Genomic DNA, 22,505 nt, shown 5'->3' with positions numbered 1-22,505 from the left:
AACAAGAACAAAGATTTGGGGAGAACCACCATCTTTATAGAATTCAGTCGCGCCATCCAGGACAGCCTTGCCCCCGCCCATCTCTCCATGTCCCGTTTCACAGCCGTCCACTGGGGAAACCTGTTTGGAGGAGACATTCATGGAGCGGACAACTCTAGTGACCTCATCAGGTGTGATAGGAGAGAAGGGGGTGTGGGGGCAAGGGGGAGGGGGAGAGGGAAGCAAGGGTGCAAGTACTGGGCTGGGCTAATGCACCTGGGTTGGGCTAATGGGATAAAGGGGATTGTTGAGGGTTAGTCTTGCCCGACCATAGTTGGATGAATTAGTGGGACATGCCTGACCTTCAGGCCTCTTCTTCATCCCAGTACTTGCATGGGTAATGCACGTAATTTTCATTGCTCCTAGGTGTTTGTTCTTTGTCCCAGTATTATCATACAGTTTAAAGGGAGAGCGAAATGGAACACAATTACTATGACCCATAAAGGTTGTGGAAAATACCAGGTTGGCTATCCTGAGAATAAGGGGGATACCATTTCTTATTTTTACCTGTCCTCTTCCTTTGTTCCCGTCTAATGTAACACTGTTTTCTACCGTTCTCTGACATCATGGGACTGGATGAACAATATCCCATAACATTCTCTGGTATAGGGATTGCTTTTGGAAAGGAAGATGGAGAATACTGCATCTCATCCATGGATCTCTCTTCCAATCCCCCCCCGCCCCCCAAGACCCCTCACCCAGTTGATTTCCCCCCCGCCCCCCTATTGCTTGTCCGCCCCCAGGGGCAGAATCCAAAAGCGATGGCCTTTCCCAGGCCACCTGCATAGACGATCCCGGGGGAGTGGAAGTAGGAAGACCTTCTGGTTGCTCACACATTTTTATTATTCAGGCACCAGCGGTGTTGTCTGGTTGACCTTTTTTTGACCTTTTTTTTTCTTCTTGATTATATACTGCCGCAATCAAGGGCAGAAACCTTTCTTTGCAGAGATGTTGGTCCAATTGTTGGGGGAAGCTAGGGAACTTGTGAAACTGGGGGGAGACCTGAATATGTGGGCATACCCTCTGCTGGACAGGAGGGCCATTGGAGGTTCGGAACATCAGACAGGTAGGTCTCCAAGAATGTTTAGATGGGTACGGATTGCTGGATGTATGGAGACAGCTCCAGCCTCCCGATTTGGGGTTTAACAACATGGGGAGGTGGATTATTGCACTGTTTGTGAGGCAGCTAAGGCCACCTGCCGTGGATTGTTGATTCGGGAGGGAGCAAGGATGAGAAAGAGAAACCTTCTTCAGGTTACGTTGCCAGGTGAGATCGACTCCTTGGTGCAGAGCGAACAGGTCAGCTTTGACGGTAGGGAGAGGTTAATACAGGAGGTAAAGACTAAAAGGGAGGAATTGAAAAGTCTTGAGCTTGGGTAGGTTGTGCTACCACTGCAATTCCTGAGGCAGAGATATTACTAAAAGGGGGACACAGCAGATGGGCTCTTGGCTGCTTGTCTGCACGGACAGAGAGCTGGAAGATGGGTGAATGGGATTGAAGGTGGGGAAGGCCATGTAGATATGTCCGCGTAGGGGATAGCAGAGAGCTTTGCAACGTTTTATGAGGGCCTGTATGGCTCTGAGAAGCGGGTTGACTGTGGAGACGCAGTTATATTTGAGGGATCTAGCGCTCCCTAGGTTAAGTGACTACGAGGTATTGGCGCTGGATGCTCCATTTAGGCCAGAGGAGGTCCTCCTTGCGATTCGTAAGCTGTAGCTGGGAAAGCTCCCGGGGACGATGAGTTTACACCAGGGTTTTAGAAGTACTTTGCGTGGTGTCTCTCCATATTTGGTCAAATTCTTTAACCATATCCTAGTGACTGGGAGGGCTCCCAAGTCCTTTTGTCAGGTTTTGATTTCAGCGATTCCTAGCAGGGAGGGTGGGAAGTGATCCAAGGTCATGTCCTATCGGCCAATATGCCTGCACAACGTGGATGCAAAGATTTTTACTCTGATGTTGGCCTCTATATTCAAGGATCTGATGCCTTGCTGGGTCCCCACTGATCAGGTGGGGTTTAGTAAGGGAGATACAGGGGGCAGACACCTTGCAGAAGACCCTGCATTTGATGGACATGGCCAGTGGGACGGGAGGGAATCCAATGATCATGGCCTTGGATGCGGAGAAGGCCTTTAATGGGGTCGATTGGACCTTCTTTTATGCGGTTTTGGGGAAATGTGTGTTTGGGGAATGTCCCAAAATGTATTTGGGCACTGTACTCGTGCCTGTCCGCTAGAGTAGCGGACAGTGGATGGTATTCCAGGGCCTTTTCGTTACATAGAGGGACTAGGCAGGGGTGACTGCTCTTGCCCTTACTGTTTGCCTTATCGATGGATCCATTGGCCAAGATGCTCAAGAATACCCCTCAGGTGGAAGGGATTTGGGTTGGCGACTTTCCGTTTTTTTAGCTGGGAGTGTACGCTAATTATGTGCCGCTCCACGTGCGGAACCCGCATACCTCAATCCCGGCAGCAATACATGTAATTAGTCAGTATGGTGAACTCTCTGGGTTTAAGATCAGTAGGGCTAAATCTATCCTGTTCCCCTTCGATGAGGACAGAGCTAGGGATGTAAGGGTATTGGAACAACTGGGGACGGATGTGCGTTTTGGGATTCTTCATTACCTTGGAGTGGTTATCACCCGCAGGCTGGGTTTTATGTGACACCAATTACCTCCGGCCCCTCTAAGTGGGAGAAACGTTAGATTTCCTGGATGGGACAACTAAAAATGAACTTCCTCCCTAGGATCCTGTTTCTCTTTCAGGTGCTCCTGATACTTGTGCATGATGCATTGCTTCAGGAGGCTAAGGGGCGCATGCTGCGTTTCCTGTGGCAGGGGAGGAAGCCTTGGGTGCCCCCCAAGGAGAGGGGGGGGTGGGGTTGCCAGAACCTTTTCTATATTATAAAGTGGCACAGTTGATGGATTTGTATTTTATTTATTTGTATCCTCCTCTACGGGAGGATAAGGGGAGGCAGTGGGTGCTCTTGGAAAACACATGAAGCCTGCAATGGTAGTGGAGTATTTGTTGGTTCCTAGGCGGCAAAACACTGCATAGGATCCGAGAATACACTATCTGGGTGTAATGAGTGGGAATGTGGGGGGGGGTTACTTCGTGGCTGTTACCCATGAGCCATTTGTGGGCACCAAGTGTAAGGGAGGAGATCCTGGATTTAAGGGGTGGGGGTGTAGGAGGCTTGGTTCGAGGGGGGGGGGGGGTCTGGCTAGAGTGGAGCAACTGTGGTGGGAAGGCACATTTATCTCCATTAAGGAGCTCGAAGAAGCTCTGCTTATAGGAAGACTTTCAAAATTCTCTTACCTACGGATCAAAGGGGTCTGTATGGCGGACAAATGGAAATCGCAGATACAGAGGGAGTTGACGCAGACTGAGAAAATATTAGATACATATTCAGACACAAGTAGGTTGATTTTGGTCCTGTATGGGGTGCCGGTAGCGTTGTAGAGGAGGTCCAAAATATAGCCTGCACTCCAGTCACCCATTTTGAAGTACCAGGAACGTTTACACCGAAATATGTGACGTATGATGAGCAAATAAACCAGCAGAGAGCCGCAGTGGGGCTCTGCCCAGTGCCTATTAGAAGAAAAACACCTTGAAGTACCAATAACCAAACCATGGCCAGTGGGGTACCCATTGAGAAAACCCTGCAAGCAAATGAAACGAAATGAAGATTGCTTAAGTACTGTACAGGAAGAAGCCAGAAAATCCTTAATGAAGGGAGAATGGTGACGTCACAAAGGCCCAAAACTAACACACAGATAAAGATATGACGACCCAAGGATGACACAAAAAGACGAAACGCCATGAATAAAGATATCATGAACCTAAAGGAAGAGAACATTGTTGAAACACAAGGGAGCTTAAGCTGAAAGCATGGTGAATATGTTCAACTAACGCCTGTACATATGCATGGAACCGCAAGAAGCTGAAGAAAATAGTGCGGCTTGCAATGCTTAGTAGAATAATAGAGCAGCAAGCGCCATCGTACATAATCTACCTCAAAACAAAGCACGATATTATAAGTGTGAATCCACTTTGCATAAAAAGCAGAACCATCCCAGGTTATTCCAGGTCAAACGCAAGAAGCTTCATATTTTAGCATCACGAGGAAAAAGGCTGAATCGAAACTCGGCGGAGGCAGCTCGTGCCAGGGAAGCCGAGGCCATGTAGATAGAAGCTGTAGACAGTAGCTACTTTTAATTGAAGCTAAGAACAGAATATCCTGCCTCTGAAGAATCGAGATAAGAAAGCGAATGCAGGTGGCGGGGTGAAACGAAAATCAAATGCATAAATGGAGAGAAACGAGGCAAATCCAGGGTGTGCTAGCACGTGACCAGCTGAGCGAGGAGAGACACGGTTTCACACCTACACCTGGCACTTGCCCAGATAAAGATATCAAAACTTTTTCCAGAAAGAAGATGCAATTTCAGAGCCAACCACAGTGAACTAATTGACACTTAGCTCATAAAGTGATGATTGATTGGAGGAGGGCAGGGTGAGCTAAGGGACATCCTGCCCCTGGTTGACCATTCTGCGTGCTGCTAGGAAAAGTGGAAAGTTATGCATGCGGTTGATGCCAACCCAATCACAATGGACCAAATAATCGAGGGTCCTATAGTTAGTAGAACCAATGAGACGTCGTACTTTTAGTGACGTCTACAGTAGTCATTTTTTAAGGAAGGGCTTAGATGCCCACCTGACAGCATTTACCCAATCCCTTCACTTCGTTACCATATACAGATATAGCACCTATATTAAAGTTACCTTTTTCCAACCAATAGAATTGCATGTTAACTTTTGAGTGTTACACGTCAGATTATGACACGTTTTGAGTATAAAAGTTATGTGTTGTGTGAAGCACTGGGGAGTTAAAGCGAGACGGGCTGTCGCACTGCTGTTGATGTCCATGTTTCCCCGTTTCTTGTCATTAAACTGACTCCCCTTTGCCAAACCATTGAGTTGTCCTTATTTATTGGTGTTGGAATAAGAGACCCTGCACCCCCATCCATCTTGAGGTGCAGCTATCTCGTCTTAAAGTACTGCAGGGCAGCCCCCCGACTCTATGGGCCGGGTGGGGCTCCCTTAGTACAGCGGCTTCTGTTAGTGGAACGGAGGTCCTCTGGGGTAGATGGCAGACGGATTTTGGCAAGGAGATTGATGAGGGGTTGTGGCAGCTGATGTGGCAGCTGATGTGCCATAGAGCGTTAAAGACACCTGGATTGTGCCAATATAAGCTCCACAGCATTCTTCATCGCTGTCAATCTGACCCTGCCGCCTTTCTTTTTTTTTTTAAACGTGTTTGTTTTAAACAGGCAGGTTATAGCAATACAAAGCTTAATCACTTGCGACACGTAGCATACAGTAATACCATTTGACGCTCCTCCCACCCCACCCTTCGGTGTCAAGTTCCTTCTTCACGTCCCTGTAGGGGGTCTCCATCCTGAATAGTTCTCCTGGCCAGTTGGGGCTTGAAAGTCAGGGCTGGGAACCTTTGGTCAAACTCCAATACCGGACCCCAGATGTTGTGAAAGCGATGCAAGGTGCCTGCCCCGGCAGCCGTCACCTTCTCGGCGATCAGGATGCCCCAGACTTTCATCCACCAGAAAGGCATGAGAGGGCCTTCCGTCCTTTTCCAGGTGCAGGCTATCATGTTCCTGCCTGCAAGTAGGCATTGTGATAATAGTTTGGCCTTGGGGCCAGACCTGGGGTAGATCCCGGGGACCGGTGCTCCAAGGAGGATAGGTTCGGGGGCCAAGGGCAGTCGCACCTGAGCGATGTCCGCTATCGTCGCCAGGCATTGTTTCCAAAAGGCTTGGGCCTTGGGGCAGGACCACCACATGTGGAAGAAGGAGCCTATTCGGCCGCACTGCCTCCAGCATTGAGGGTTGATCGTGGAGTTCATGTGGTGGAGTCTTAGGGGAGGGTAGTACCACCGGAGGAGGATCTTGTAGGCACACTCTCGTGATGCATGATGATGAGGAGGTGTGAGCCCGGGACCAGATGTCAACCCACTGTTGGTCTTCAATCGGATGGCCCAGGTCCGCCTCCCATAGGGCCATATACCGGGTCTTGGAGGTTAGGAAGTCCGTTTGGAGGCGCTTGTATAGAGTGGAGATTCTTCCTCGGGGCGGAAGCTCATTAAGGGTCAATTCGATGGCTGTGGGGGGGGGGACGAGTAGCCGCCTGGCGAGTCTGTGGATGGGTGCAACAGTGGCGTAGCTGGGTATATGTGAACCTATCTTGTTCCTGGATCCTAAAGAGTTCTTTGCATCGCTCAATGGTGCAGGGTTGGCCCCCTTCAAAAAGTTGACCCAGGGTCTCTAGGCCTCCTGCAATCCAGGCCTTAAAATTCCAGGGAGACAGACCAGGAGAGAAGGTCTGGGTCATAAACACTGGGGAGAGGGGGCTGAGCCCCGTCGGGATCCTCTTCTGTTTCAACGCCTTGTCCCACATCGAAATGGTGCATTTGGTGGATGCCAGGAGATTCCGCCACTGTCGCCGTTCCGGAGGGGTAACATGTGGGAGAAAGCGTAGCGGGAGGGGTAACTGCGCTTGTTCGAGGTCCACCCATCTAGGGCGGTTGGTGAGGACTTGCAATGATGTATCCACAAGACAGGTGAGCCGCCATTTGGTATTTCTGCAAGTCAGGGACCCCGAGCCCACCCAATTTCGTGTTGCCCAGCATCGTGGATTTAGGGATCCTGGGCTTTTTCCCCCTCCAAATAAACTGCAGCATTTTCTTCTGTAAGCGTTGAAGGGCTGGCGCCGGAACCGGCACCGGGAGTGTGGAGCATGCATACAGAAATATCGGTAGTAAGTTCATCTTACAGGCTGTTATACAGCCCATCAGCGATATCTCCTGTGTCGACCAGCGTCTCAAATCTGCCTCCAAGTTTGTAAATAATGGGGGAAAATTGGCCCGATGGGTCTCGCTTGGACTGGCCGGGATCTGAACTCCCAAGTATCTAATTCCTTTGGTCGTCCACTGTATTGGGCACAGCGGAACCAGGGCTTTTCGGGCTTCTCGGGTCAAGCCCACTCCCATGGCGACTGATTTCCGGTAGTTGACTGTGAGGCCTGTGACCCTGCCATAGCTCGTTATCTCAGCCAGGGCTTGAGGGAGGGAGGAGCGGGGTTTCGTGATAGTCAGGAGGACATCATCTGCATAGAGGGCCAGCTTGTGTTGTGCCGGGCCTGACTGGAAGCCTTCGACTGCAGGATTCAACCTGATCCGCTGGGCAAACGGTTCCATAATTAAAGCGAAGAGAAGTGGCGACAGCGGGCATCCCTGTCGGGTTCCGCAAGTTAGGTTGATGGGGGGAGGAGAGGGTGCCGTTAACTCTGAGAAGGGTTTTGGGGGCTTTGTAATTTGCCAGCGTCATAGTGCAGAACTCCGGGCCAAATCCAAAAGCCTCAAGGGTGAGCCTCATGAAAGTCCAATCCACTTTGTCAAACGCCTTGGTCGCATCCAGGGCCAAGAGCACCAACTCCCGGGAATCTCGGGAGGCGAGTTCCACCAGATCCAAGGCTCTTCGAATGTTATTGACCGTGGAGCGATGTCTGAGGAAGCCACTCTGATCCGCACTGATTATCTCCGGCAAGAATCCAGACAGACGAGATGCCAGGATTTTAGAGTAAATATTCGCATCTATGTTGAGCAGGGCAATGGGTCTATATGATGCAGGGTTCTTCGGATCGCCTCCAGGTTTAGGTAGTAAGACCGTAATTGACTCCTGCATGGACGGGGTTACAGTGCCCGTGGTCCTGAACGAGTTAAACAACTGTACCAAAGGTGCTAATAGTTGGGGTTTGAAAATCTTGTAGAACCTGGTTGTATAGCCATCGGGGCCAGGGGCTTGGGATTTAAGAGCTTTTATTGCCTCGTCCACTTCTTCATCAGTAATCGGCGCCTCCAGAGAGTCGCAGGCTGTTCTTTTTAGCCGGGGAAGCGCTGCACCCCGTAAGTATTCCTTCTGTTCCTCCATGTCCCTCGCTGGAGCGGTCATCACCTGAGTCAGGTGGGCCGCAGCGAGCTGCAGTTTGTCCTGGTCAGCGTAATGGATCTTGCCTCGTTGGTCCCTCAGACCCACAATTGTATTGTTCCTCTTCGTCTTGGCAAGTTTGGCCACTAGTAGCTTATTTGCTTTGTTGTTTTTAGCATAATAAAACTGTTTTGCTTTTGCCATTTGGTGTGCAGTGTGTTCAGCATAGTGGGCATTGATCTTTTTCTGTACTATCCGGATGGCCCGCTGAGTTTTAGGGGTCCAGCCCTTCTCCTTATGGGTCCTTTCTGCATTTTTAAGATCTTCCTCAAGGCCCTGGCGAGTTTGACGCTTGCGTCTATGATAGGCCGCTCCTTGCGCAATCAGTTCACCCCGCACTACTGCCTTCATAGAGTCCATCTGCGCTGTTGGGGGTTAGCTGGTTCCTGCACTCGGATTTCCAGGGTCACCGGAGCATGATCAGACAAGATTCTGGAGCCAATTGTCACATTGTTAGTAAACGTGAAGATTTGTGGGGACACTAGAAGATCTATCCTGGAGAAGGTTCGGTGGACATAAAAAGGAAAAGTCTCTTTCGGATGGGTGGAGTACTCTCCATGAATCCACCACCCCCAAAGTTCTAAATAGTTGTAGGAGAGCCAGGGCTATGGTGAGGTCTCCAGCACTGGGTGGGTGTGACTTGTCTTTCGTGGGGTCCGGGACCCCATTGAAGTCCCCTCCAATCACTATCTGGCCTTCCAAAAACGGGGAGAGAGTTGTACTCGGGGATTCATAGAACAGCGCCTGGCCTGAGTTGGGTGCGTATACAGAGATTATAGAATAGAGTTGTCCTAGTAGTAGGCATTTCACCGCCATGTACCGTCCCTCTGGGCAGTTTATGGAGTCTAGAATCTGAGGGTTCAGACCCCTCCCAAATAGGATAGCTGTGCCACCCCTCTTGGAGTTCCCAGACGCGAAAAGTTGCTTCGGAAAGTCTCGGGAGCGCAGGCGGCTGTGGTCTGCCGGCAGCAGATGGGGTTCTTGTAGCATAGCCACAGCTGCACCGTCGTTCTGAAGCTTCTGTAGGATAGACTTGCATTTGGCGGGTGAATTTAGTCCTTTGACATTCAGGGAGACAAACCTCAGAGTTCGATGTTCCGGGACCAGGTCCGGGGAGGTTGTCGAGTCCTGGGGGAGAGGGGGAGATGTAGAGGAATCGGCCATCATGTCGCCGAGTGTGTAGCCATTCCCCAACCTGCCTTTGGGGTTGTTTCTCGGGCCGCCAACGGGGGGACCGAGTTTTAACTGAGGGTGGCTGACCTTTTGCGGGTCTAATGCCTCCCTTGGCCAACGGGGCCATCGAACAGTGTGTAGCCAACATGGCTAACCTTATGAGTAATCTTAGTGGTTTGTTCCAAGGACTCCTAGATGGATTGTGCCTTGGAACCGGGCATGGGCCATGGAATAATGCCCGCTGCTTGGAGAATAAAGCTTATCTGTGTTCCTGAGGGTGCAGATCGGATCATGGTGCCGGACTGAGAGCCGGGATCGAGGTGGAAGCTCCATCATGGGGTTGTATCTGGCTAGTTCCTCCTCCGGAATCTGGGAACCCTCGACCAAGAGTCTTGTGTGGGATTAGGGGAGGCCACCAGCAGGTTTGAATCAGCCGCTGCTTCGGAGGGCGGGAAAGACGAGGGTTTGGAAGCATCTGGGTGCAGGATGTCGGTAGCATCTTCCAGGTGGCTAATTTTCCTGAGTGAGCCCTTGTAGGAAAATTGCAAAGTTGTGGGAAAGAGCCATCTGTAGCAGATTTTTTGAGCCTGAAGAAGAGCGGTTAAAGGCCGAAGGGCTCGCCTCTATTGAAGAGTAAGCGGAGAAAGGTCCTGGAAGATCTGGAGAGAAGTCCCTTGGAATGTAATTTCGTCTTTGGAGCGGTTTATTGCCGAGATGGCTTCCTTCGTAGTAAAGAAGTGCACCCTAGTAATGACATCGGGGGGGGGCCATCCGATTCCACTCCGCGTCGGGGATCAGCCTGTGGGTGCGAACTAGGAGAAGCAGTGAATCTTCGTGGTCAGGGAGAAGAGATTGGAAAAAGAGGCCCACATATTCAGCTAACCCCTTGTCCGGGATCGAGGTGGGAACCCCCCCGAATGCAGAGGTTATTGCGCCGGGCCCTATTTTCGTGGTCCTCTTGCTTGTATTCCAGGATGTCGCACTTGTCCTGCAATAGTCCGATTGAGCGTTGGACCTCAGTTAGCGCAGAGGCATGGTCTTGGATATGATCCTCAACAACTCCTGCTCTTTGTTCAACCTCCGAGACCTTTTTGTCTGTGCTTTCCAGTTTAGTTGTGAGTTCTGCCATACAAGAGCGAAATTCTGATTTGATATCCGCCATGAATTCACGAATATCTTCTTTGGTCGCCAAAGGTCCCTTGTTATCTAGGGATTCCCGTGAGATAGAGGAGCAGGAATCTTGTTTTTTAGCTTTGTCAGAAGCGGTCAGCAGAGTTGCTATGTCCGAAGACTTGGTGGTCTTTTGTTGCTTGGACATCGCGCTAGTTAGAGGCAGGACAATGGCAGCCGGGAGCGATGTAGCGGTGACGAGGAGCAGGACCGTGGGCCGGTGCACCCCAGGAAGAGCTCAGGGAGAAGCGCATGCAAGCTAGGCCTACCTTAAATCTCTCAAGGGGCTCCCGCTGAAGGCTCCCGCCGCCAACCGTTGGGGGGGAGGGTCTCCCATCTTCGTTCCAGGAATTGAATCGCCTCTAGGGCCGTTACATATGTCCATGAGCCGGAAGGTAGGCCCCACCGAGCATCCAGGTGGGCCACTAACGCAGCCGCGTAGATCGCTGTCCGCTTGATGTGTAGCTGTAAGGCGGCGTGGGCCGGGGCGCCCCAGGAGGAAAAGGGAGAGGGTGCACAAAACGGGGCCGATATATGCGGGGCTCTTCGCCGATTCCAGGGAGGGGCCCGGGCCGCCCTCGCCGGCCGATGAAAATAGTCCCCATTTGTCTGGATATCCGGATGTCCGTCCGTCCCCTCCGGCTCGAGTGGTACGGGGAGGATCGCCACCGACTCCTGATTGTGGCCGCCATCATACGTGCGCCCGCCATCTTGGATTCTCCGAGCCGAGAGGGGGGACCGGAATTCGGGCAACGAGTACAGACATAGTGCCCCCTCTCCCAGCTTTCATCTTTGAGCCGCTAGTGCCCCGTCGGTTCCGATCCACATAGCTGGCGTCGATGGATCGTATAGGCCACAGGAACCGCGCAATTTTAGCTGAAGCAGCGGGCCGTCCACGGGCGGCTTTAGAGGAGCGACTGCATCGCGTCGGCTCCAAGCCACGCCCCCCCGCCGCCTTTCTAATATGTTTGTCGGAATTAGCCTGTATTGTTGGTGTGGATGCGGGTAGTGTCACATAGTGGCATATGTGGTGGGCCTGTGACAGTGTAGATGTATTGGGCTGAGGTGTTTGGTTGGGTGAAGGAGGTTGAGAGGAAACTGAGCCCCTTGTACCCCATGTTGGTGTTTGGGCTGGAAGAGAGGGATGGTGAATGTAGGAGCTTGGCACATTTTCAGTTGGCTGCCAGAACCTGCTTGGCTAGCCAGTGGAAGTGGGAGAGGTTGCCGGGACATGGTGAATGGCTGTCAAAAGCTAAAGACATCTATTTGATGGAGAAGATCAGTGTGACCTGCATGGTGGGAGTGCAGTTGTGTAAATGGGTTGTCGAGGAGACCGGGGGGAAAGAGGGAGCAGTCTCTTGCTAAATGCATGCGGTTGGAAAGAGTTGTTTTTGATGCCTTGGCCCGCATTATTTTCATACTAGTTGATATCCCATCCACCCGTATAGATCCCCATGAAGTTTAGGGGTATGCTGCTTTTGAAATGGGCCTGTAGCTATATGAAGACTTTGTTGTACTTCCACTGTATGCCATGTTGTTGAATTATGGGGGCTGCTGTGGCGTGGGTTGGGTGGGGGAAAAGTACGCAAAAAAAAGTGGTCTGTTTTATTGTGCCCTGGATGTTGCTTCTTGCTTTTCCTTTTGCCATGTTTAAAACCTTTAATTACATTTACTATAATTATGTTATAGCTCAAAGAGCTGTATCATAATATAAAAAAACAATAGGAACAACAATTAGCAAATTAACAAAGACAAATAGCAAAAGTTACAATACATGAATAGATGATCAAGGTCAAATTCAATTGCAATTTAGTTCCAAAGGTGGATAAAAGAATTGAGATAAAATATTTCATCATTATATAAGATAATCGGATACATTCATACTAATGCTAAAACAGTTAAAAGCTGACAACAAATATCTATACATACAGTGATAGCTCCATAGTAGAACATATGAAAGATCAATACAACATATTCAAATGTCAAGTGGGGTTTGAAATGGAAGACATGGAAAGGCCCAGACACACATTTTCGCAGGTATTAGTGCAACTTGATTGCCTTCCGAATATTGTAAAGTATAATGTGCATTGACTTGGTTCCAGAGTTAATACAGTAGCCCCAAAAAGATTCAGACTTGATGGTATTACAGTCATGTACAAAAGGTCCCAGCCACAAATCACCATATACTTCGCATTTAGCCAGTACGTGTTGGGCAGACTTCAGTTTGGACCCTATACTACAAAAGCGGCAGCTCCTTGTACCTTTAGGTATACCCTGCTCAGACTGAGGCCAAGACTGGAAGTTTGCCAATTCTTACTAGGAGCAAGAATCTTCCCAATTCAGGGCAAGGACAGAGCAGTAAATGGCCTTGTGGGGATTTGTATTTATGGACGATTTAGTCCAAAATAGTCTGATGGCTGGAAAGTTTTGCAAGATGTGCCTAGTTCTCGCACCAATCCTACTGTTCTAGTTTTCTTACTAGTTGCCTGGACAATCTGAGAAGGCTGTCATTCCAAACTTGATTCCAGCAAATATTTCCAAAGTCTGCACCAACAAGCGAGGGCAAGGTGGTATATTCAGTAGTCAAAGGAAGTTGTCACAGTAAGTTTAGTATGGGGCAAACAGGAGCCTTACGAGCCTTTAAAAAGAGAAGCCTTTTAATTGCCTTAGCGGACAGAGAGGTAAAGCTCTACTCAAGATGGAAGATTTCCATGGGGACGCTAGGGCACAACCACAGCATTCTACGCCAACATTTTCCTTCCGGAATGTCCAACCATGCAAGATTTTTCATGTCAATGACATCCAAACCAAACAGTACGGAGGGACAAAGGCATTGCGTATATGTTGTCAATACCCCATTAAGGGTAAACCCAGAGGCGGATCTGACACATCGATATAGCATGTTCATTTTCGAAATCGCCTTACGCTTCCTCTTTTTGGGTCAGCGTAGTCGGCCTTGGTAGTAAATTCGACCTCAAGATTTTTATAACTGTGCACTCTCTCAATGCATTCCCGTCAATTATCATTGTTGGGATCGCCACCCTTTTGTGCGAGAAATGCATTAGCTTGGTTTTATCAATATTTAGTATCTGGTTGTGTTACAAAGTGCATTTTAGCAGGACTTCTATAGATCTTTTTAGTCCTGCAAAAGTGTGATGAAAGATGATGAGGTCGTCTGCATATGACTTGCAAGAAACTTTAGTCCCCATTAGTTTAGGTTGGCAAGTTTGAGCCGCTTCCAGAGCCTTGGGGAGTTCAGATAGGTAGATGTTAAATAACAGGGGAGGGGGCAAGAGAGCACCCCTGTTTTATCCCCCGATTAGTAGTTATGGGCGATGAGATCAGGCTGTTGTTATCGAGCCTAACGATTTAAAACCTTAAAAAAAATGTTTTTAAAAAAACATCTAAATAATTGATGTGCGTTAAGTTGATGTGGGTGAAGTCTGGCAGGCAGATATCGAAGCAGATTTATTTCACGTATTTAAATCAAGGAGTACAAATAGCTGCTTTCAAGCAATACACTTCTTCTAAAGCGCATCAGAAGACATCCTCACTCTTCTAGACCTAGAAGAGTAGAGGGTGAGTTTTGCCCTCTCAATGACGGGGCTAACTTCCAAATCTAACCCTATACAAATCAAAGATGTGCAATTGGGGAGCTGTAGCATGGCGTGGAAGACTTTTATTTCTGTAGGCTCAGACTATTGGTTTGCACCACCCCACAATTCAGTGTAGTTTTGACAGCCTATTCCCAAACTACTTTCAGTGAGATTGAAATATCCAAGCTGACGCATTTCCTATTTAAGTAAAGAATTGTCACTTAACATTGGAAATGGGAGACCCTGCTATTTAGAATTTGCAGCTTCCAGGTCAGTTTAGTTGTAAATCTGATTTAGTCAAATTGGTCTGCTCCTTTCACTGAGCTATTGGGCACACTGAATTTTATCCTTCGGCTCCTCCGAATCCATCTTAGAATCGATAACTTGAATTTGGCCTAATAACCAGCCCCCTTTCTTAATATTTAGCAAAGTCGTTGAGGCGCCATTTGTTTTAGCAATGAAATAAATGGGTTAATAACTCTTCTATATTTCTGGTGCCAAAAGTGAGTTAAACAAACAAGACCAATATGAATGATTTGAAATATTAGGCAAACCTAATCTGGTAAGAAGTTGTAAAAAGTAGCATGTTGTGTGAGATGTTTCTTTTTCTTGTATGCATACACATTTGAGGAGGCTTGCACATCAGGCTGACATTGATGAGGCAACTGAAAGTGGAGGAGTTGGCCCTGTCCTTTGAGTTGGATGAAATCAGGACAAATGGGGGAGTTCTATTGCTACGTCAGCCAGTCCCACCTAAGCTGTTTATATTTCATCAAGCTCTGGACACCCAGTACAGTGCATGGTGGGGATGTGCGAGTCATCTATACTGGAAGTGCAAGACCAAAAAGGGGCTGATTTGAAATATGTACTGTTTCATTGCAATAAATCAAAATTGTATTGAAACAGTCTGGATATCCTTGTAAAACATTTTAACACTTTAAACCCTCTCTCTATGGATTTTGTTATTCGAGGAGTCTGGCTCCCCTATTATGCGCACCCAGCTAAAGGCTGACTAGAAAATTATGACCTGGCTCAATGCAAACCTCTAGGAGGATTTAAACGATGATGCTTTTTGCCACATATTTAATTGACTCAAGCTCTCAAAATCTGTCTTTACTAGACAGCCTAACAACTTTCTTACATTCAGGCCATCATATTACTCATCCTTTCTCTCACTTTTCATGTCTTCTTCACACCATATCCTTTTGTAAATTAAGGATTTCGTGGCACAGTGTTTGTTGATAAATTATGTAATATACCTGGTCAAAACTCCTATCAACAAGCTGGAGTGCGATGATGGGTGCACATAGAATAAGATTTATTCTCATGTTTGTATGATATGTAGAAAGGATCTTTAATTAGAAAATGACCAATGGTTACAGTATGTTATGACGCTGTATATGCAACATACATGCAGAAATAATATATTGTGTAATACACTTTAAACATAAAGTACTGTTCAGAAAAGTAAAGTGGCAATTATTAAACCCAATTAGAACAGGAGTTGAGATCAAGGTCTGTATTGGAATCCCTTTCAATAAGGACACACTTGGTCCTCCTATGCAATTAATTGGCTTAAAGTCAGCGTGTGGGGACCAATGCTGCTGTCCCAAGACACTCGAGGTACCTGCCCCTTTGTCTGAGAGATGGCTACACCTCTGTGCATAATGTAAATGACAAATCACTGTGTTTGCCTTCAGATTGTCAGTGCACCTAGCCTCTGATTAGCTGAGGGCATTTATCACTTTCATATGAATAATGTAACTGAGTTTGCAATTTGGGAACTTTTAATAATATTGCTAATGCTATCAGGCTTTTATACTGCGACACCTCCCCACCACACAGAGCAATCCAGAGAGCCTAGACTTATCGGTTGTCTTATTATTCCTCCTCCATCCCCCCTCCCCCAGGGGTATCCAAAATCTGTCGTAGGAAAAGGGACCAGTGAAAGCTAAGAGTGTGGGGTCGAGGGAATTGACAAAAAGAAGGCTGGGTTGCAGTGGGAGAAGACTATTTTGGAGAAAACATGGGTGCCTTCTGTCCTGATAAGTGTACACTGGATTTATGATGTCAAATAAATGGTTATATTCTAGAATGTATGAGATCAAAGGTTTAGAGAATTGAAAATTCGTAGTGCATGTAATATATGAATGCATGATGGTATAGAGATGTGATTGGGGCCATTTTAAAGTATTTGTTTTCCTTTTCTTTTTCTCTGTTAGTGGTCTCCGATGAAGAAACTGTGGCAAAACCCTTTCCCCTTCCTGCAAAGAGCCAGCGGGAAACAATTTACAAGATCCGCACAAATGAAAGTCCACCTAGTAAGAACCTTTAAGCAGTCCCTGCATTGTCAAAACACCCATGTGACTTAACAGAGTGGTTCTCTAGTTGGAGTATCTTGCCCAAATTTGGAATGGGCCCTCCAACATCCTCTGCAATTCTAAAACATAGGTTCCTCATGTGGTGCAACATTTTAAAGGGTAGATTTTGTTTTTATTGTGAAGACTTCTAAACAGGCCTTTTTATTTATTTATTTTTTATTTGGATTTTCATGAAAAAACAAAACATCAAGGACCAAATATAAACCTCATTGTATCCAGCCTGGTGAGGGTATTATTCTTAGTTCATGAATGTTGTGGAGGATGCCCGCGTTGGGCAAGTACATGGGGCTGTCACCAAACAAGCACTTGTACACCTAGTACACTGTCTTCTTTTGCTTCTTCCTTTTAACATCTATTAGACAGTTCAAATATTTATCGCTTTTCTCTGCGTCCTCGGGATCAAAGCAATTGTGGCGTGGCTGGTTCAAAGGGTGTCAGTTTTGTGTACAGCAGTGAGAGAGGCACTTTTATGTATAATAATTTCACTCTTTTTTATTTATTTATTTATTTATTTTCCTTTTCCCTCCTTTCTTGAATAACACTTGCAATTAAACCAGTGATGTGCAGGTGGCTCCTTTTTTTTGGTCTTAAATGTGAGACATCCAGAAGCATTGCAGATGGCCCAGAGGGAAAGGGACCTCCGCTGAAGAGGTTGTGCACATAACAGCAGGATAGTTTATGGCTCTTCATTGTCAAGGTTTTGTGACAAATCCCTCAACCTCGCTTCTCCCTGGGAGAGGGATCCTTCCCATGGGGTCAGGGAGGTGAGGGCCGCTACCTGATAGTTCCCCTGGGGGTGGTACTCGGTGGAAGGATCGCATGTGTGGAGACCCCCTCTCTGGGAGAAGTGAGGACTGTTGAGCGGGCACACGGTATACCCACCATCATGTTGTTAAACAAGAGGCATCCAGCCCTGTATGTAGGACTCGGAGAGCCCCATCCTCTTTCTCCTCTTGCTTCCACTAATTTCATTATATATAGTAATTGTGTTCATCAGGCAAATAACACTACGATGAGGAAGAGTGAGGTCAATGTAATATCTTTTTATTTTATTTATATATACAGGAGGGACAATGCTCTTTTGATCAAAATAAATAAGAAATCAGATTTGATGGGAAGCAGTTTGATTCTTAATTTGGTGAGTTTGAGGGACAGTCTGACCAGGTTGCAGAGGGAAGTAAATGGAACAGTCAGCGAAGACAATACATACGTGGACATACATAGATTAAGGACAGCCAACATTGGACATTTTTAAGTGCAGGTAGGCGGTACGGCCAGCTGTGCTCGGGATGTGACCATGATGGGTGAAGTGCTAGAATGAAGGCAGAGGAAGTGAGATACAGAGGCAGGTTGGAGGTGAGGGAAAAATGTTAGCTAGCAGGCAGATGAGAAGAAGATAAAGAGGGCAGCTCAGAGGTGAGGAGGTAGGCTTTTAGTTTGGTTTTGAACAAATCCGTCTGGACTGTTTCTCGAATGTCTGGGGAAAGAGAATTCCATGCAAGTGGAGCACGAAGAGGGAAAGAGCGGAAGCGAGAGGAAGCGCAGGGAAAACAAGGAACCACAAGGATAGTTGAGGAGGCAGAGCGGAGATTACGAGAAGGCTTATAGAGTTGGATGGATACAGTGATGCCTTACCATGCATAGATATGTGAACCAGGAAAAAACATTTAAATCTGGCCCTGTTTTGCATCATCAGCCATCCAGCCTGGTGACGGGACAAGGAAGTAGGTGTGTAGTGAAGGGAGTTAAGAGTCCTGGTAGCAACGTTAATCTTGTCGAGAGGACAGAAAGCATAGTTGGGGAGACCAAAGAGGATGCTGGCACAGAAATCCAGTTTAGAGAAGACAAGAGTGGTTTAAGAAATGCTTGGCGATGTTGAAAGGAAGGAGGTACCTGATTTTCCTAATATTTAGGAGGTTGAGGCGAGCTGCTGTTCCAGTTTTTGAGATGAAAGTAGAGAAGGTGTGAAAAGGGTCATAGATGATGCCAAGGTTACTAACTGAAGAAGAGTAGGGGAGAGTGTCGGGTGGAAACTGGATAGGCAGAGGGAGCGACAGAGGGAGCGAGCGCGCAAGAGATCACTTTTGTCTGGGAAGAAGAGTACCTTTGTTTTGTTTCAGTTTAACATCAGAGTGCAAAGCCATCCAACATTTAATGGCTGAGGAGCAGTTGAAAGTTTTGATAAAGATCAGAGGAGAGTTCAGGAAAAAGAGAAGATTTGGGCGTCAACCGCAAAGACTTGTTACGAGAACCCAAAGGAGGAGATTAGTGCCCCAAGAGCAGAAGTATAGAGTGTAAAGCGGAGCAGACCCAAGACGGAGCCTTGTGGAACACCAATAGAGGAGTGAGTTGAGCAGTGTTGTTGCTCCAGGAGACAGAGAATTGGCAAGGTGGGATTCAATCCAGGCAAAGGCTTGATTGCAAATCCCAAGAAGAAAGTGAGTATTAAGGAGATCAGAGTGATCGACAGTGTCAAAGGCAGCAGACAGGTCAAGAAGAATTAGGATAGAGAATAGGTTTGAGTGCTTGGCAAAGGCAATGAAGTTGGACACATTTTTTAGAGCAGTTTCTGTGGAGTGATCGGAGCAGAAACCACCTGCATGTATGGGGTTCTCGAAGGTTGTGGATGTTTAAGAAATTGGTAAGACGTTTGAGTGAATATGGATAACCTTGAAAGCACTGCCATGAGGAAGATCAGGGCGATGCAGAGCCCTATGCGGAACTGATATGAAAATGCTAGCCATTGGAAGCTAGAAAGCAGTCGAGACCTAAAAACTGATCAGGGACTCCCCTCGGAGGATGTCCTTCCCCAGAGCAGCTCCCCACAGGGAGCGGCACGCTGAGGAGAGGTCCTGCGGCAAATCCAAACGGAGGGGTGGAGAACGAGAAGGTGGGCAAGTGCCACAACTTACCTTCTTGTGGGATCTGGCATCTGGTGGCAGAAGCAAACCCGAGTTGTCCTGGCGAGACCTGAAGTGCAGAGATAAACCAGCGCGGTACAGCTGCCAAACACCGAACGAAGACTGTGAGAGCCCAGTGAAAGCTGCAGAAGCTGTCCGGTGTTTCTGAGGACCGGAACCCTCACAGACCAAGTTCAAAGGTACATGTAGGGGGACTGGGAAGGCACAGGGATTCCCCAGAGGCTGTGGTTGGGAGGGAGTGCACAGGCAAAGAGATTGCATAGCTGGAAGAGGGGGGGGGTCAAGGACCCAATCATCGAGTGAGACCAGTTGAGAACAGAGGGGATGAAGGGGCACCCCAGAGAGACTGACAGAGAGGCTTGGCAGGCTAGTGAACTGGGCCCTGTTAAGCATTACGAAGTTGAACAAGGGGTCTGGGACTCACAGAACGAGACGAGTGCAGAGGAAAACAACCTTTGGCATAAAGCACAAGAAATCAGGGGCAAGAAAACCTTGGGCATAGGCAAAGAGAAGACAGGGGGAAGAGACCCTTTGGCACAAGTCAAGGAAAGCCCAAGGGGGAAAGAAAGACCCTTTTGGCACAAATCACAAGAAGACCAGAGGAAGGGAGTACTCTCCTTTGGCAGAAGACAGAACTGTGATAAAGAGACTATTAATGAAGAGGAACTGAGGAACGCTTGGGGAAGGGAGACTCCTTCTGAATACTGTTTTGGAGCTTGGAACGTTGAACTGCTTAAAGCATCCAAAAGAGGCGAGTCATCCTGTTTTAAGCAGGGTGTAGTTGAGTGTAAGGGACTTCAATAGGCTTAGGACACAGGACAGTGAACTTTATACTTTTGACGGGTATTGTGACATTATCCTTCGTTTTGGTTGAGGCAGGGAAACCCCCTCTTAGTCATAGGGACAGGTATAGTTCTTACTTATTTTCAGTTCAATAAACGTCTATACCAATAAGCATGCCACCTTTGTGTCCAGAGTCTACTTCTGCACCTTTACGTATGGTGTTAGGAGTGGACTCCAGCGCCTTTTATAAAAGCTGGTAGGACCCTTAAGTTCACTAGACTTTGTGACTGAGCCTCTATCCCCACCATTGCCACTCCCAAGTCTATAGGGTTTGACATCAGAAGTAGACTGGATGTAAAAATGGACCCTGGACAAAACAAACTTGTCCCTACCGACCTAACACTCATTGCTCTACCAGGAACATGCATTCAATTAGCTTCTAAGTCAGGATTGGCCTGGAGGCATGGGCTCAATACAATGGCTGGAGTGGGAGATCCTGATTATAGGGCAGATGTAAAGGTGCTACTTCATAAGTGTCAAACATATATATTCTATAAAGACGGGAGAGAAAATTCCTTAAGGGATCCTGGAGAGTCATCTTTCCCAAACTCCTAGAGGTGGAGGAAAGAAGACCACACTGAGCGAGGAAGCAAGGGATTTGCAGAGGCTGTCCAAGACCCTGAAACTATCAGAATACCTGACATAGAAGATAACCGAAAGTATGCCAGACCGAGCATTTGCATAGAGGAACAACCCAATTTTATCTGAGGTCTTCCTAAAGGTGATCACAGAGGAGGAGGGTAGAGGAAAAGAAGGTCCCTTCTTCTTTGTTAAAAAGGGAATATTATATAGAGGAGATAACAACTCGACAGTCAATCGGTCATAAATTGGTATTCCCAGAAGTCCCTGACTAGCTGTACTAGAGGTTGCCCACTCTCATCTTACCTCTGGACAACGCTAAGATACAGTCAAGTGGTGAATAGGTTTTATTGGCCTGAGTTTATGTAGACGTGAAAGGGTTTATTGCATCTTGTGCCATCTGCCAGAAAACTGCCTCACACCGTCCTTCCCCGGGTTCCCTTATAGCCTTTACCTATCAGACATTCCCTTCTCTAGGATAGGTATGGACATTATAGGACTACTTGAACCCTCTAGATTGGGGAATACATATATTTTGGCCTTCCTTGATTATGCCACCCGATACCCTGAGGCGTTCCTCATCCGCAACAATACATCCTCTCATCCCTTTTTCTATCCAGGGTTGGATTCCCCAAGGAAATTCTAACAGATCGAGGCTCTCCTTTTTATAAGAATAATAACAAAGGGCTCCTGGCAAAACCCTGATCTACCCAGGTAGGTCAAGTAATCAAAAAAACAAATTGATCAGGGTGACAGAACAAACACACTCTAATGTTCATTGAGTCATACAGTTAGTCTTTCTTTTTGGTTAACACATACATTTTTGTTTCAACCACGTTTTTCAAACGGGTACATTTGTGGTAGGGCAAAATTCAACAGGACAAACAGTGGTGCAATATGAAGTGCCCATAGATCAAGTAGTGACATTTGATTCCATACATTTTGAATTACACAGGCATACAAACAAAAAAGCCCCAGGTAACATTCTGGGATCAGACAATCTGGTTCATACAGAGCAGTATTGAGGTAAATTAATTTATAATAGTGACAGTTTTTAAGTTGGACACTGGGTGGAATGTCAACACTGAAGTGTTTCAGCCAAATGGTAGCTGGTCTATTGTGCTGAAAAATGGATGGCCTTCATCAGGACAGAAGAAGAATTATGGAGAAAAGTAATGTTTCTCTCTGTTAAAAAATTAAACGGAGAAAATATGTAAGTATGTGTATGTTCGTTCAGTGAATAATTCATCAATTTAACAGGGCTTTTAATGCTGATTGTCAGAAAAAAGGGCCCCACCTTGTCAAGGGTACATTTTTCTTACTGTGTTCATGTGATTTCACACAGTATTTTGTCCGAAAATCCACTTGTGGTGACTGGTGGATAAAAGACTGTGTGGTTTTAGTCTCCTTATTTCCTAGGTCTCTAAAAAAGAGAGCGGGAGAGTGATTTGGGTTACCTGGCATCCTAATATGAGAATTAACAAATATATCTCTATCTTGGTCACACTTGTAAATGTGTGTGTCTAAAATCTTAACATTAGTACTTTTGAGATAGAGAGGATGTGACGGGTTATACTTCCTAGGATGGCCTGTGAGGGTAAAAACTATTTTATTATATACTCAAAAAGTTTAAAACAAACGATTAAATCAACATTCGATTGATTGCAAACACATCGTTTTAGCAGATAGGGTGCTGCTATTTACATAATCTATAGGAATTCTACAAAGCCTTTAGTTGGCGTTATT

General features: G+C 47.1%; 1 protein-coding gene across 2 annotated transcripts in view; it reads left to right on the top strand.

Annotated features, from left to right (window-relative positions):
- The window catches only part of LOC138514207 (uncharacterized), a 551,131-nt gene that overhangs the window by 168,851 nt on the left and 359,775 nt on the right, over positions 1-22,505 (top strand). For both annotated transcript variants that reach the window (XM_069629548.1, XM_069629547.1), the window contains exon 5: positions 16,258-16,356. In XM_069629548.1, coding sequence (XP_069485649.1) covers positions 16,258-16,356 — 99 coding nt within the window. The remainder of the gene's footprint in view (positions 1-16,257; positions 16,357-22,505) is intronic.

This window comes from Ambystoma mexicanum, chromosome 12 (genome assembly GCF_040938575.1).
Source record: "Ambystoma mexicanum isolate Mex_15411 chromosome 12, UKY_AmexF1_1, whole genome shotgun sequence".
Taxonomy (NCBI): Eukaryota; Metazoa; Chordata; class Amphibia; order Caudata; family Ambystomatidae; genus Ambystoma; species Ambystoma mexicanum.
This window is presented reverse-complemented; position numbering and strand designations above follow the sequence as displayed.